The sequence below is a fragment of the Nothoprocta perdicaria genome, unplaced genomic scaffold (assembly GCF_003342845.1).
Source record: "Nothoprocta perdicaria isolate Ctin4 unplaced genomic scaffold, notPer1 scaffold_4, whole genome shotgun sequence".
NCBI classification, from domain to species: domain Eukaryota; kingdom Metazoa; phylum Chordata; class Aves; order Tinamiformes; family Tinamidae; genus Nothoprocta; species Nothoprocta perdicaria.
In genome coordinates, this window is record NW_020455643.1 from 9,458,638 (window position 1) to 9,473,015 (window position 14,378).

General features: G+C 47.4%; 1 protein-coding gene across 1 annotated transcript; it reads right to left on the reverse strand.

The window, feature by feature from the left end:
• Window positions 1–200: 200 nt before the first annotated feature.
• Window positions 201–14,085, reverse strand: TFRC (transferrin receptor). The gene is made up of 19 exons (XM_026045273.1): window positions 13,953–14,085; window positions 13,770–13,840; window positions 12,883–13,096; window positions 12,036–12,255; window positions 11,685–11,828; window positions 10,929–11,022; window positions 9,635–9,754; window positions 8,415–8,510; window positions 8,106–8,245; window positions 7,597–7,766; window positions 7,171–7,290; window positions 6,432–6,517; window positions 6,253–6,316; window positions 5,824–5,891; window positions 5,381–5,445; window positions 4,903–4,984; window positions 3,656–3,877; window positions 3,025–3,165; window positions 201–2,725 (listed from the first exon to the last, which is right to left on the reverse strand). The coding sequence occupies exons 2-19, from the start codon at window positions 13,800–13,802 to the stop codon at window positions 2,483–2,485; spliced, it is 2,322 nt and encodes a 773-aa protein (XP_025901058.1). The 5' UTR covers window positions 13,803–13,840; window positions 13,953–14,085; the 3' UTR covers window positions 201–2,482.
• Window positions 14,086–14,378: the final 293 nt, after the last annotated feature.

Here is a 14,378-nt window from a genome sequence, read left to right on the forward strand (position 1 = left end):
GCTCACCAACAAGCAGGGTTTGTCTTTCTCTGCTGGTAACAAAGCACACGATCAAGTCTGACATCAAGATGCATGCAAACAGCAAAGCAAGGGCTGCCCCCGAGGCAGCCCCAAAATACCACCTGGAGAAGGGGGCCCAGGAACCAACAACACAGGGTACATGTGCTTCAGAGAGGACAAGGCAGTTAAGGAAGGAACAAGAGCGACACGAGCTTGGACACCTGTCTCCYTGCAAGGCCCATGAAAACCCCTCCAAAGCTACAGGCAGCTGGAGCTTCTCCTGCCAGAGGCTGGAGGCTTCTCCATGCCCATGCCAGGAGGCAGGACCACAAGGTAGGACCCTGTTCAGGTCTCTCCACCTCCCAAGCAGTGCTCTTKATTTAAAAAGCTATTTTATAACAGGGACTGGCCACAGAGAGCTTTTTAGGGAATGCACACTGCATCTTACTGGATGTCAAATGGAGAGAAGCAGGGCTCARCTTCACACTAGGAAGCAGAGAGGTCATCAGAAACATGCCAGTGATTTTGTTCCCTCCCCATCCTCTGCAACAAGACTGGACTCTCCACTCAGACCTAGGGAGAGGTACAGGCAGTTTTCCGTGCACACAAGCCAGCTCTGCCACAGAATGAAGAGGCAGAATGGGCTTCAAGTAGTACACACACCTTCAGCAGTGATCAGAGCGCTCTGCCCCATCGGCCCCCAAACCCTACGCTCACCTTTAATTCCATAAACTTGGTAACTGATTGAAGAAAGCTCACTAAAAATCACAGAGCACAGTCTAACTAGGTTGCTTGTGTAAAACATCACGTCTCACAACTAGAGGTAGGAAGCTAATTCAAGACAGCACAACTATTTGAAACAGTTCAGCCTACAGAGCAGGTGGAGTCTGAAAAGTACATAAGGGACTGACATTTGTATTTTTATCACCACAGGAGAGTGGGAAAACAATAACAAAAAAAGACTGCAGGAAGTTGATCCATGTTAGATACTAACCATCAAGCTTTGCAGATGACATTGCATGATAAGCATAGAACAATTATGGGAAACACTGTCCCCGATAATTACGTACACCCATAGTGCAACATATGGAGGTCACTGCCTCCGATATAACACTGTGGTAGGCAAAAACTACCTTGTTCTTTACACATTATGGAAGACACTGCCTCCGATAATGTCAGTTAGGTTTCATGATACACAAGGTACTGGAAGTTTGCAGGAAGCTGCCATTGAAAATTGGGCTAGTGCTTCATCTGGGACACAAGTTTGCTTGTGTTGTGGGGGGTGGCACCAGGGCTGCATAAATGAGGCCTTTTATCACGTCACCTAGGAGCACGCCTGCTCCCAAAGCCAAATTTCTCCTATTCTACTTCTCCACCCAGGTTTTCACCATTTCAAAGATCAATTTRGAACACAACCCAGAGACTTACTTGAAGACTTTACATCTTCAAGTTTATTCCAAAGYGGTGTTTTTGCCACAGAAAGCTTAATCGCTAGTTTTCAATTATTATTTTTTTTGCTTGTGTTGATTATTTTAAATGCAAAGTTCCAGTATCATGTTTGACTGTAATAGCAGATGCTGCTTTATTCAAAAACGACAGTATAACTGTCATAATTATGGAAGGCACTGCTTCCGATAATTATCTTCTATAAAAAACCACACACCATTTATAGTGAACGCTGTCACTGATAAATAAATAAACAAATAAATATCTCAGTGCCAAACAAGAGCCGTCCTGAACAATGGCAACAGCCAGACAGGGTGTGGCCAGCACGAGACTCATTTCACAAAAGGCCCAAAAGCAGCAAGATCTGAAGTGCCCATTTAGTCATTCCTCAATGCTACAGGACTCACCAAGCTGCCAGTTCAGAGAGACCTCTGATGGTCTTTGGCTCATCTCCCCTGGTATCAAGATCTGCTTTGGAAGAAGCCTCTGAGATGCTCCAAGGCTGCTGCTCTTTGGCCAGGGGAGGCTGGGCACTTCAGAGCTTGCTGATAATCTAGCACTTATGGGCTACTACTACACAGACTTATTCTTGAGCTAGAGGTTTGTCTCTGCAGCTCCCTGATGAGGAAGAGATTCTCATTACAAACGCTGAAGGAATCTATTCCCTGTTCTATCACTAAGTTTAGGAGGCCAATAATTTAAACCCTAAATAGATGTGGTACCTACCCACTAAGGTACCAGTTTAGATAATCTGCCAGTTGTTTGTCAAGTACACCAGAAAGCCCCACAACAGCTCTATGTGACTGGTTTCAATTGTGATCAGAGGAAATTTCACGGTAAATCAAGTACCTGCTTTAAAACTGCCTCCTGTGAATTTATCAAGGTGAGAATTTAGGTTTAAGCTCAACTTTGGTCAAAACAAACAAAAATAAACACACATTCCCCCCACCCCGACCAATTCTCTACAGAACTATAATGCCATGTTAGAGAGTGGGTTTCCATAATTGTGTACCTTAGCCAGGTGTGCTTGCTGTGTCTAAAACTCATTGTCTGTATCCCAGATATCCCCTACTATGGCATTGGCAGCCCCTTTGATCGTCCAGGTCGCCAGGGCCAGCTGCTCCTTCAGCAGGTTCACGTTCACRCGGCTCCTGCTGGTCTTCAGCAGCTGCAGGTTCTCCAGGAGGCTCTGCAGGGTGTGGGAGCCTTTGCCAAAGAAGATGTGGCGAAGGGGAGTATCTTTTGGTGACAGATATGGGGAGAGGAARTCATATTCCACCTGGAGCAGGGGTGCAAGTTAAAGGTTACTCTCTCACCTCCCAAATTTATTTCTTCCCTCATCTGCCCCATCATTAACCTCCAGACTTTCATTCCCATCCATCCCTTTCCCACCTTCTGCAAGGGCCAGAAGGTGGCCTGATGGGAGACACACAAGTCAGTCACATTAACATTAAACAGGCAGGAGACACCCYGATCTACACCGTGCCCATAGCTCCCAAGTGAAGAGGAGCATCCCAGCTGGTATCCATTCTCTTTGGGAAAAAAAGAAAAAAAGAGAAGCTGGTTGTAAGGACCCACCTTCATGATCCTGTCATTCAAAGCCCTGCGCATGACCTTGTTTTCCCTATCACTGTGTGCAATGTCTCTTCTTAGTCCATCTACAGCTCGCTGGAAGTCTCCACGGGCAAAAAACAGCCAGTCCAAGGTCAGCCCAAGCTCCTGCAAAGGAAGAGATGGTAGCAAAGCTGATTTTCTTCCTTCATTGCTCTATTACAGATGTAATTTTTTCTCCTTTTTCCCCCCACCCCCTCCATTCACGTTAAGTTTAAACTTAGTAGCAGAACCAGTTCCTGGCAGTCTTGTCTGAAGAACATTCTGTGATGTCTCTCCCCACCCACAGCTTCTTTTACTGTTTCAGCAGAGATGCAAATGACAGCAAAGATGCACTGCACTGAGTGACAACCAATCTAGAGAACCACTGCATCTGCATCAGCTTCTCCAGGAATTCMTCACAGCAAGACTAGCTGAGTCTGTCTGCTACAGCCGCTCTGTACTGCTCTATATAAAGCATCAATTCAGGTCACATCTTGCTACAATCTCATCTCAAGAGGAGGAAAATGTCTGTTCTACTATATTCAGTAGCCACAGAAGCTTGTTGACACAAGGCACCATACCACTCTACAGAGATTCAGTGCACTTCAAGCCTTACCTTCACTTCCTGGTCATATTCCAGAAACTTCTCCTGGAAGGTTAGCAGCTCATCACTGTATCTCCCAAAGTCCAGGAAAAGCTCATGATCGTGGCTCAACCTGAGAGCAATGTGTCCAGCCACTTCCGCAGCCGCAAACATAAGACTGTAGAGCCTGGGAATCTTCTTCAGGTTCTCCACAGTGTCCTCAGCAGTGCCCAGGAAGGAGTATTCCTCACCTCTCTGCAGGACAGAAAACACCAGAGTCAGACAGAAATGCTTCTCAACCTAGAGGGAAAAAAAAAACTTGCCTCCCACTATAGTTTGCCTCCTATTTCTACCACTCTCCCACCCTCTTAAGCCCTTATGCAGCAAAGCCCTAGTGACAGAACATAAAGCACAAGGCAGGGACTGCTGCATSTAGTGTTTGACACTCTCCAGTAATCATCAGGATGCTCTGCTAGCCCATTAGACCTGAAAACATATGGACCTCAGTCCTACTGAAGATCTGCTCAGTGCYGTAGATGGACAAACTCAGCACCTAATTCAGTATGTGCTAACAGAACCCCCTCTCCCTTCCCTCTCCATCCTCTAGACTTCTGGTCTGGGTGGGTCGATTTAGGATTTTTTTTGGTTTTGTTCTYATGTTAGGTTTGAAAGCCTGTTTGACACTAACCAAGTCCAAACATTCATAAGACAAGGAAACTGTTACCAGAAAGTCTCATTCTGCTCAGCTTCCAGCCATACACTTGGACTCTACAATAAGAGAGCAAACTGCCTAGATAACAATACTTTTTTTTTTATTTTTTATTTTTTTTTTTTTTGGTAGCCCCAAGCTGCAGTAGCAGATACAGCCAGCAAGTTAGWGCTTGCCTCTGGCTAGTTACACAGCTTCCTCAGTGCTCTCTGCTTCCTGAACAGCAGGCTCTAGTATATCCTTTCATTAAAGCAGCAGCAGCAAGCTGCTCTTTCCAGGGAGTTAAGTTTCTGAAGCACTATCATTTGAACCTCCAGAAGAGGGAAGGCCCCCTCTCCCAAGAAAACAGATGGTCACAATTGTGGAATAGAGGCCATATGCCAGCCATGCCCAAGGAAAGGCCTGCGCAGAGAATACTGCCATGGCCATGAGGTCTGGAAGCTGTTCCCCTCTCCCTGCATGGAAGATGAGTCTGGGAGCAACACTATGTGCTCTGCCATCCTGGAGGGCAGCTAGTGTTACAGCATTTTCCATAGAGCAAATGCACACACCAGGCACACACAATACTTACATCGTAGAAACCAAAGGACACAGCTGGGATTCCTGAGTATGCCAGGAAAGGAAATGCCGCATCACCCAGGCCAAGGGGAACACTACAAGAGACAGGTATTGAACAGTTAACTGGTTAAGATACCCCAGGAAAAGAGCTACAAGCCCTAGAGCTGAAGATCCAAAACATGACGGTTGCCCTGTCTAGGCAGGGCAGGTTTTGTCAGACAAGTGCTGAAGGCCGCCTGTCTRTTTCCAGTGGCTGGTCTTGGAGCAGAGAGCCTTTCCGTAGGACAAGGGCAGCCTCGAGGTGCCTACGTGCAGCTTGGGGCAGCACAACGCACAGCCAGTGCTGGGCTGTCCAAGCTTGCATGCCCCCRTCCCAGTAAGTAGGGCCTGCCCCAGACAGCAGTGCTGCGCATCAGCACCAAGAGCAGAAGCTGTTTAGTTTCTTCCTTTATGGCAACTTGCTTCCCAAACAGCACAATCAAGAGACTTACACTGCTTTTACCCAGTCCGAGCCAACTCTGTTCAGCAGGGTGCCGTCATCTGCTGGATCTGATACCTGGAAAGAGACTGACAGTCACTGCTCTTGTTCTGGCCTCCGCTTGGGCTTCCAGGCTGCCTGCAAGCTGTTTGGCCATCCCAGAGCTCACGTTACCACGTAGATGTCAGAGTTGGGTGTTCTCTCCTGACCTTTCTGCACACATTGTCCATGCAGGACTAACACCTCCCAATGAACTGTGCTGGGTGCAAGTTTTGGATTCCAGATGCATGCTCTAATACCTGCAGTTCAGCTGTCTTGAGACAGGGCCCTCACAASTGTCTCAGCCCTTTCTCCCCAATAGGCTTCTTTTCATAAGGTGCCCAACACAATTCAAGCAGCTTTCACCTTCTCACGAAATCATAGTCGACTTGGTCGGACCAAGACCCTTCAACTCACCCCTTTCATTGTTCTCTCCAACAGCGAGTACAGCATTGGGCTGGCAGAAATCTTGACATGCTTCCAGCCTGCAAGACAGGAAAGAGCTCTGAAATGCTGGTACAGCTAATCACTACTTTCAGAACACTTAGATCCTCTAGCTGAGCAGCAATAACACCTCCTGGGTCAACTGATCTACAGGGTGTTCCCAAAGAATCCCTGGCAGACACAGGGCAGAACCTGTTTGAAGCTAGCAGAGCTGTCTTTCTCTGGCTCAAGCTTGCAACAACTTTCTAGCTTCAACAAGCCAATGAYAGGAGTCATGCCAACCTTCAATCAATCAATGCCAGCTTAACAGTCAGGCAGCCTCCCTTTCTGGAGGCTGGGGATGTTGGTCAAGCCATTTTGGTGCAATCGGGCTTCACRAACCTGAACAGAGTGGTACGTTACCTAGAACGGCCGCATCGAGGTTGATGTAAGTGAAGGCTTTGGCATGCAGCGTGGCAGAGTATCCCTAAAACAAAACACAGAYGTAAGATGAATGGCAACAGAGCAACACCCAAACATTTCAGTCATGGGAGCAGGGAATCAGAAATCAACAGTCATTGCAGAAGTCCAAAGAAAAGTACCTCCAGCCATTCAGTAGCACCCACAGCTCCATACTCCCCGGCACTCCAGCTAGCAAAGATGATGCTTCGCCTTGGTTTATAGCCATCTGCAAATAAAGCAAGGGAGAAATACTGAGATCTATGCCATTCTGCCATGGAGATGTAGATTACTGGGGCTCTGAGCTGATGAATCACCAACTGCTCAACAGGCAGAGCCAAGGCAGTCTGTGCAGGCTGGAATGTGCCTGCACATTAGTTACACTGAGAACATCTTGCCTTGTTCCTCCTTATCTCTCCAGATCTTTGTGGGGAATCCACGTCACCTGCAATCCCTCACTACCACCCTCTTCTTCAGCTGCCAGAACCCAGAATCAACCCTGCAAAGACTTGCACTAAATGCAGCCCCAAATTCTCCAGCAGGTCAGTTACTTCAGGGTTTTCTACCTTCAGGGTTGGCTGCCCAATAGACAACTCCCTTTTCAGCTTGTGTTATCCAAGGGCACTGCTGCATTTGAGCTTACTGGATATAAGCAGGCAAGTCCCTTGGAAACAAGTGCTCGTTGCAGACATTGTCCATGCTGGGACAATGAGGGAGCCTGGCATCTCAGAGTTTTGTCAGATAACCTTCATCTTCAAGGGATTGCTTTGCAACTGAACTCTCCCATACATACTAACACACACAACTGATTCYGGAGGATTCAGTCTCCTTCTCCTCCCACTCCCATGCCTTCCCCCCCCCAGCCCCCGCTCATATACTTACCCTTTTTCACCACCTCTGAGATCACTTGGGCAAGTTCCAACAATATGGCAGTTCCAACACCAGCCTTGGCTGCTCCTGGGCCCCAGGAATCCCTCTGAGCTCCAATCACAACATACCGATCTGTAAAGGTGAGATTAAGAGCTCTGAGCTGCAAGCCTCATACTGCAAACACTTTCCATCAGAAAAGCAGCTTTGAATTTCCATGCTAGGAACACAGTACAAATTCTGGCCCCTGTATTTGGCTCACTGTATTCGAACTTTCCCTGGCAGCTCAGTTTATCTTTTCTCCAATTTTCAGGCAAAGACCTTGGTTTTGCTGGCTGGAAAATCTGGTTGCCTTCGTCTGGAAACAGCTGCCATGCTCTGAAGATGGCAGAATAGGAAGAGTGCCCCCTTAATTCTGAGCCATAAGGCAATTGCTCCTACCTGGTTCTTCAAACCCCTTGATAGCACCRAAGATGTTCAGAATCTTCCTGTCCACCATGACATTGTTCACTTTCAGTTGCACTGTCTTATTGCCTTGACTGCTCGACATCAACGCACAGCTGATGRTCCCACCTTTCCATTCCGCAGGACATGGGCCCCCATCCATTTTGCTGAGGGGAAAGAGATACTTTGAGCTTATTGTCCATCTCTCACTTCATTTACCTGTCCTGTGAGATTCAATAGCTTGAAACCCCAGGAGCAGCCTTGTTCAAAGTCTACTCAGAAATTAGCTTGCAACCCTGTKCTGCTAATTGTGCGTGGTCAAGAATGCAGACCATGGCCAATGCTAAAGTAAAATCTGTCTTTAGGTAATAAGACATGTCAAACAAGTGACATTTCTCCAGCCTAAGTGCAATACATTGCAGAGACCAGCAGAGCGCTCCCTGGCCTTACAGCACTTCCTCACCACCAGCAATAGGTGCAACAGCCTGGCTGGCACGGACAGTTACCTGAACAGGYGGCTTGCTGAGTCGCTGGAGATGGTCTGAACAGCAATTTCAGGTAGTCCCGAAGATTTGACTGGGGGGAACTGAGTGTGGTTGAAAGAAGGGAAGCCTGGAGTGAAAGGGTCTCCAGTGCCAAGGTGGGCCTGCAAAAGGCAAGAAAAATCCTCAGGTTTCATACAGAGGACCAAGAGTTGTCATCTACACAAGAACATGAAACTCTGCCAAGCTGGAGGCCTGCAGGACTGCACAGCTTGCAGTCCACAGTGAAGGCAACTCAGCAGAGCAGCAGTCAAGAGCTAGTCACATACTCACATGCCCAAAAGGGACGAGTTGGTTCGTGCCCTTGTAATCAGATGGATCCATGTACATCACAACACCAACTGCTCCCGCCTCTTTGGCATTTGCAACCTGAAACAAAGAACAGTATTAGGTGCACATTTGCACAGCAAGCTAGAGGAATTTAAGGCAAATACATTGAGGAATGGTGTGAGGGGTTGTGCTTCTCACTGCCCGACTCCACAGGAGATTATTTAAACTGTCACTTGACAACAACAAACAATTGGCATCAAGAACACAAATATTTGGCCAGTCCTACTGTGGACACAGTGTGTCCAAAATTCTTAAATTAGGATGGTCGCCATGGTTAAGATCCAACTCCACAATTTGTTCAACTCAGACCAGTCTCTCAGAGAGGCTCAGAAGGATGTCATTTTTTGTTATATTCAGGATCATTTCCCAAGGGTAGATTAGTATCAAACCAAGATAAGCAGCCCACAGAGGCTCACCTTCACAAAGAAAATAGAGGAGGAGGAGGAGGGGCCTGGTTAAGTCAAGCCCCAATTTAGGGCACCTACAACCCTGCTGCCTCCTACAACACTGGCACACTACTGAAGGCCAAACACAGGTTTACAAGGTGGAAAGGGAGGCACCCACTCCCAACAAGCACCCATGCAAGGGGTGGTTCTCTGGCAGACCTAGAGCAGGCTTTGTGCAGAAGTACTCTGCTCCTTTAGGCTGCTCGAATATTTGGTTTTGTTTCCAGTAAAGGGACAATTACAGGAACACASAAGCTGACTGGCTGGGAAGGCACTGATGGCACCTAAGGGCACCTACGCTTGGATCTACTGAACACTCAACAAGAAACTGAGACTACAACCAAGTTTTGAAAGCATTTGACTGCACTAGCAAAAACTGCTCTAGAGATGAGAAAGGTTTTTTTTTTTTTTTTTTTTGGCAGTTTTTCTGCTTATATCAGCCAGCTCTGTACCCTGTGGTCTTTGCCCTGTGGATCACAGGCTGCCTATCTCTGCTTCCAAGCTCTATCTGCTTGAAGCTCCTGGACACCCAGCTGTCCCAAACAGACTCAGAGGCCAAGAATGAGCTCCCACAAGAAGTGACTAGCTCCACTGAATCTTGGTGTGCAGACCTGCATGTAGAAGCCTAACACAAGGCCAGTCCACAACCTTTTGAAGGCACATCCCCATCTCCTTAGTGCCAAGTTTAGCCTAGCTTCACGGACATAGATTGCTCACCTTCTCAGCAAGGGTAATTTTACCAGCTCTGACGATGACAACAGATTCATTCAAAACACCCAAATTTTGCAGTTGCCGAAAGTCTTCCTTCTGTCCGTAGTTCACATAGACGGGTTTGCCCTGSAACAGAGATACTGCTTATAAATACAGCAGGGTCACAGAATGGTTGAAGTTGCAAGTGAACACTAGAGAGCATCTAGTCCAAATGCCCTGCTAAGCAGGGGCACCTGGAGCACATGGTACAAGGTGTCATTCAGGCAAGTTTAAGATCTCCAAAGGAGGAGGCTCCACCATACCCTGGGGCAGCCTGCTGACTACTCCTGATCACTTTCTTTTCCTTCACATGTCTCGAAATGGTCGCTAGGATGAGCTGCTCTGTCACCTTTCCAGGGATGGAGGTAATGCTGACCAGCCTGTACTTTCCTGGGTCAGTCTTCCTGTCCTTTTTGAAGGGCAGAGTGACATCAGATTTCTTCTGGTCCTCYAGCACCTCTCCCATTCTCCATAACCTCTCAAAGATGGAGGATCTTAGCAATAATCCCCACCAGTTCCCTCAACACTCTTGGGTGCACCCCATCTGGGCCCACAGATTTATGGGTGTTYAGTTTGCCTAAATCATCTAYGACCCAATCTTCCTCRAKCTGCAGAGGTCTTCCTCTCTCCCAGTTTTCTCTTAACTCTAGATTCTGTAGCTCATGGGATCTAACCTTATCAAGGAAGACTAAGGCAGAGAATGCTTTCAGTAACTCTGCCTTCTCTGCATCAAAACATCCAGCCCACTCAGCAGCATGTCCACATTTTCCCTAGAAAATGTGACTGCCCTTCATCTTCCAGGGCCTTGTACATGTTGGATAGAGTTACCCAGTAGGGTGAGATGGGAGAAGGATTTCTCCTGCCACCTTGAGCCTGGACTGGACAAGTTCTCAGCCAGTAAGGTATTTTAAACAATCTACAAAGTAACCGGGCCTGGAATACATCAGTCCAACATTAAAAGCAGGGAGTTTGTGCCCAGCAATGCAGCCTCCTGTCACATGAAAGATGCCTSCTGGAGCAGCACATCTGTCAAAGCTCCTGGCTGGATCCCAGCAGAAAGTTTAAACAGACAGCTACTTCTGCATCTTGCTGAAACAGGAAAAAGTGTGTGGTCCCATTCCTTTCCCATCCTTATCCTGCCCCCACCTTCCCCAGTTCTGTATCTGGGGTGCACTTAAAGTGCATATTTTGAAGAGATACATTTTAGACCTTGCAACCTGGTTAKCATGCAAGCACATCCCCAGCATCTTGTGTCACTTACAGAGGCTGAGCCATTTTTGCTGTATGCCACGTATGCATCAGGACTCTCGGTTATGCTTCCACCATCCTCCAGCAGAGACACTTCATTGTTGCTGCTGTTAAGTGTCAGAGAAGCGTGTTATGCTCTTTCATGTACAGCCTACATACTTCGCTAGGTCCTGTCTTTCAGTCTATGCACTAGTAATTCTGATCAAGTCAATGCAGAGTCTAAAACAGATTGACTCCTATCAGGAATTGCAAACGTTAGTCTTTGGGGTTGTTTATTAGAGATATTAGTGAAGGCTAGTTCGAGAGAAGTAGTGGAAACAGTCTGTACTTCTCAGTCTCTTACTACTCCTCTCAAAAAAAGCCAAGCAAATTTGGCTTTCCTCTTACACAAAGGGACAGGAAGACACACTGATGTGACCTCTCATCCATTGCCAGCTGATACTCCTGAGCTACAAGGAGCAAAAGCCAGGTCTGCAACACCTTCACAGGCATGTGACAGAGGCACGCATGCTGGCAACCTTAGACAGAAGGAGCCTGTCCTTCAGCTGTTTGCTTTCTCTCCAACTCTTGAGCATGCCTCGAAACAGCAGCTATGCTAGGAAGAATCCCTGGGACCTGGGATTTAGAAAGTCTGTGAAAAGACAGCAGTAGCTATTGCTGAGTTATACTGCAATTTCCTTTGGACAGGGATAACTGGCTCGTTATCTTTGCAGCTGCTTGGACTACAAAGACGTAAACTGTAAAAATCTGCAAATCTTCATTAACATACCTGCCTCTGACCTGCAGTTTAATATAGTGCTCATCATTCCACACTCGATCCAACAAGAATTTGTTGAACTGCTCATGAATGTAGGTGGCCAAGCTCTCATCTTCAATCTGGCCAGCTTCAACAGATTTGCTGCCTGCTCTTAGCCTGCAAGAACAGATTTATAGTTTAGGCTAAAGTACCAGTATACAGTACCGCAGCAAGCAAACTCAAGACGGGCAGGCCATTTAAAACCACATTTAATGAGAGGTTATCCCACATCTTTAAGACACCCTAGCTCTCTAAAGGAGCTTAAGCTCTATTCACCAGCTGCACCTCTTCCTTAGCTGTAGCTAAGCTTTCTGGAACTGTTACCTCAAGTTGTCTTCAAGATGTCTGACTGACAGCTTTTTTGAAAAGAGGTCTTTAAGTTCAGGCCAGTAAAGGACACGTGATTCTGGAATCTCTTCCTCCATTTCATCAGCATCCATTAAGTAAGATGCAGTAGGGGTTATCTCACATCTGCCACTTCCATCTAGACACTTCCCAGCCATGCGCATTCGTCCACGGTAGCTCAAGTAGCCAATGAGAAACCCTATGGAAAGAGGAGGCATTTTTCCGTGCTGCAAGGAAGAGGACTAAGCCAGGCCAATATCAGACAAGTGCATTCAAAGCAGCTCTTAGGGGCCATGCGTACCTCTATGCTCACAATTTTTAAAAGCTGGCATACCCAAGGACAGACAGGAATACACAGCCTGACACTGCCTCGGCTGAAACGTTTTACAGGACACTGTATCTGATCTTGTGCTTGGCAGTCTCTCCAGCACCATACACTGAGGAGACAGTTTGTAGCACTGTAAAAGTCTTTGAAGAACTGGCAAACACCGCATGTTTCAGCTTCCAGAGGTCTTACTGATGTGTTCACCCACATCTCTAGAGAAGCATTAGAGTCAGTGAAAGGGAAAACCAGTACCCTTGCCACACCGACCAGTTTGCCCTTTAGCAAACAGATCTACACAGTTCTGCTGTCAAGCTGGCCATTATTGATGCTAATTCCACACCACAAGCCTCAGGTAGAAATATATAGTGACAAGAAGCCACAGCTTGGACCCAAGCTCTAATAACTGTCTTACAAAGCAATAAAAAAAGAATCAGATATTAAAGGCTTTAGATAGACTCAAGACCAGTCCATTTGGTGCAGTTCCCTCCCATCTCTCCTTACCAGTCAAAAGGAGGAGCACAGCTGCAATGACAATGAAGCAGAGGTTCTTGCCAGTCCTCYGTGGCTGCCCCATGCTGGTGTGCAGGTTCTCCTGCCTCCCCATCTCCCCTCCTTCCTCATCATCAGCCGACAGCTTCATCTCCACGTGGCTGTTGTCGCCATCTGTTTGCCGAGCGATGCTGAAGCGCGTGTAGGACATCGGCTCGCCACCAAACTGTGGTGAAAGAGTCATATGAAGGAACAGTTTGTTACGTTACTCAACAGCCCTCCCAGCTAACTGCACCCGTGTCCAAAGCAGGTTCATCTCAGCTTGACAAGATGACAAGCATCAGCTGTCCAGCAGCTAGGCAGGCAGCTTTGCACGCACACAGTTGGACCCAGCTGCACTCCAGGTRCCCAGTGGGATTTTAGTGTCTATTTGCCCTGCACGAATTCAAAACCACACTGGTCACACGCTAGTTTAGTCTCCGTACCACATACGGCACAACCAACAGCATTAGCATTTCCCGTATCACTCTGTGGCAGAGGTTGACTGAAGCTGAAACTCTGAGCGCTAATCAGGAGCGTGCGCACTGATCTGACCTAAATATGTGCAGCTCGCACGTAAAGGAACTTTGATCGTGATGAAGGGAAAACAACCACTCTATGGCTGTGCCTTTGAGCTACCTTCACCTTGATTTAGATAAACTCTAAGATAATAATGGCTTGGGCACACGCTGGGGACAATCAGAAGACTGGCTAGAGAACAGAGAAATGTTTACAGGAGCAACAAGACTGCAGCCTCTCGCCACCGTGCCAAGGAGGCAGCAGCTGATGCGCACCCAGTCCTGCAGCCTCTCTGCAGCTCTCCCACGACTCAAAACAAACAAGGGGGCAGGGGGTCTTACCAAGTTGGAAATGGCTGCTCTGGCATGGTCCATTGCTCTCTGGAGGAGCGCCCACCGGTCTGAACAAAGCCCTGGAAGTTCAGAACACAACACAGCACATGAGGCTGCTTCCCTCCCACCACAGGAGGGCTCTAAGATAAGTCACTGTCGAGCRGGACGCTTGCCCAGAAACGTTACACCTACGTTTCTATATAAGTCACAACAGTTGCAGCCAGTGCACATGGAAGGTCACGTATTATTCCCACCGCAGATACACGTTCAGATGGACAAGCTCAATATTTCTGTTGAACAYGATAGAGGGGAGGAAGAGGAAGAAAAAAAGAAAAAGAAAGAGGAACATGATCTTAAATGGCTAAATTTGGCTAAGAATTCTGTTAATGTTAATGCCACCACCTTTTAGGGAGGGCTAGCAAGAGGCAGCTGCTCAGCAACGACAATTGGCATTCTCGGGGTCCATTTCAATGACAAGATCACGACAAGAGCTCGACTGCTAGCCAGAAGCTGCACACCACTTAGCAGAAGCAGTGCAAATTGCCAGCCTAGAGAAACCTTTTCAATTACAAGGCCCCTTCTGGATGACTATGTTTTTTTTCTCTTTGCAAATGCAAT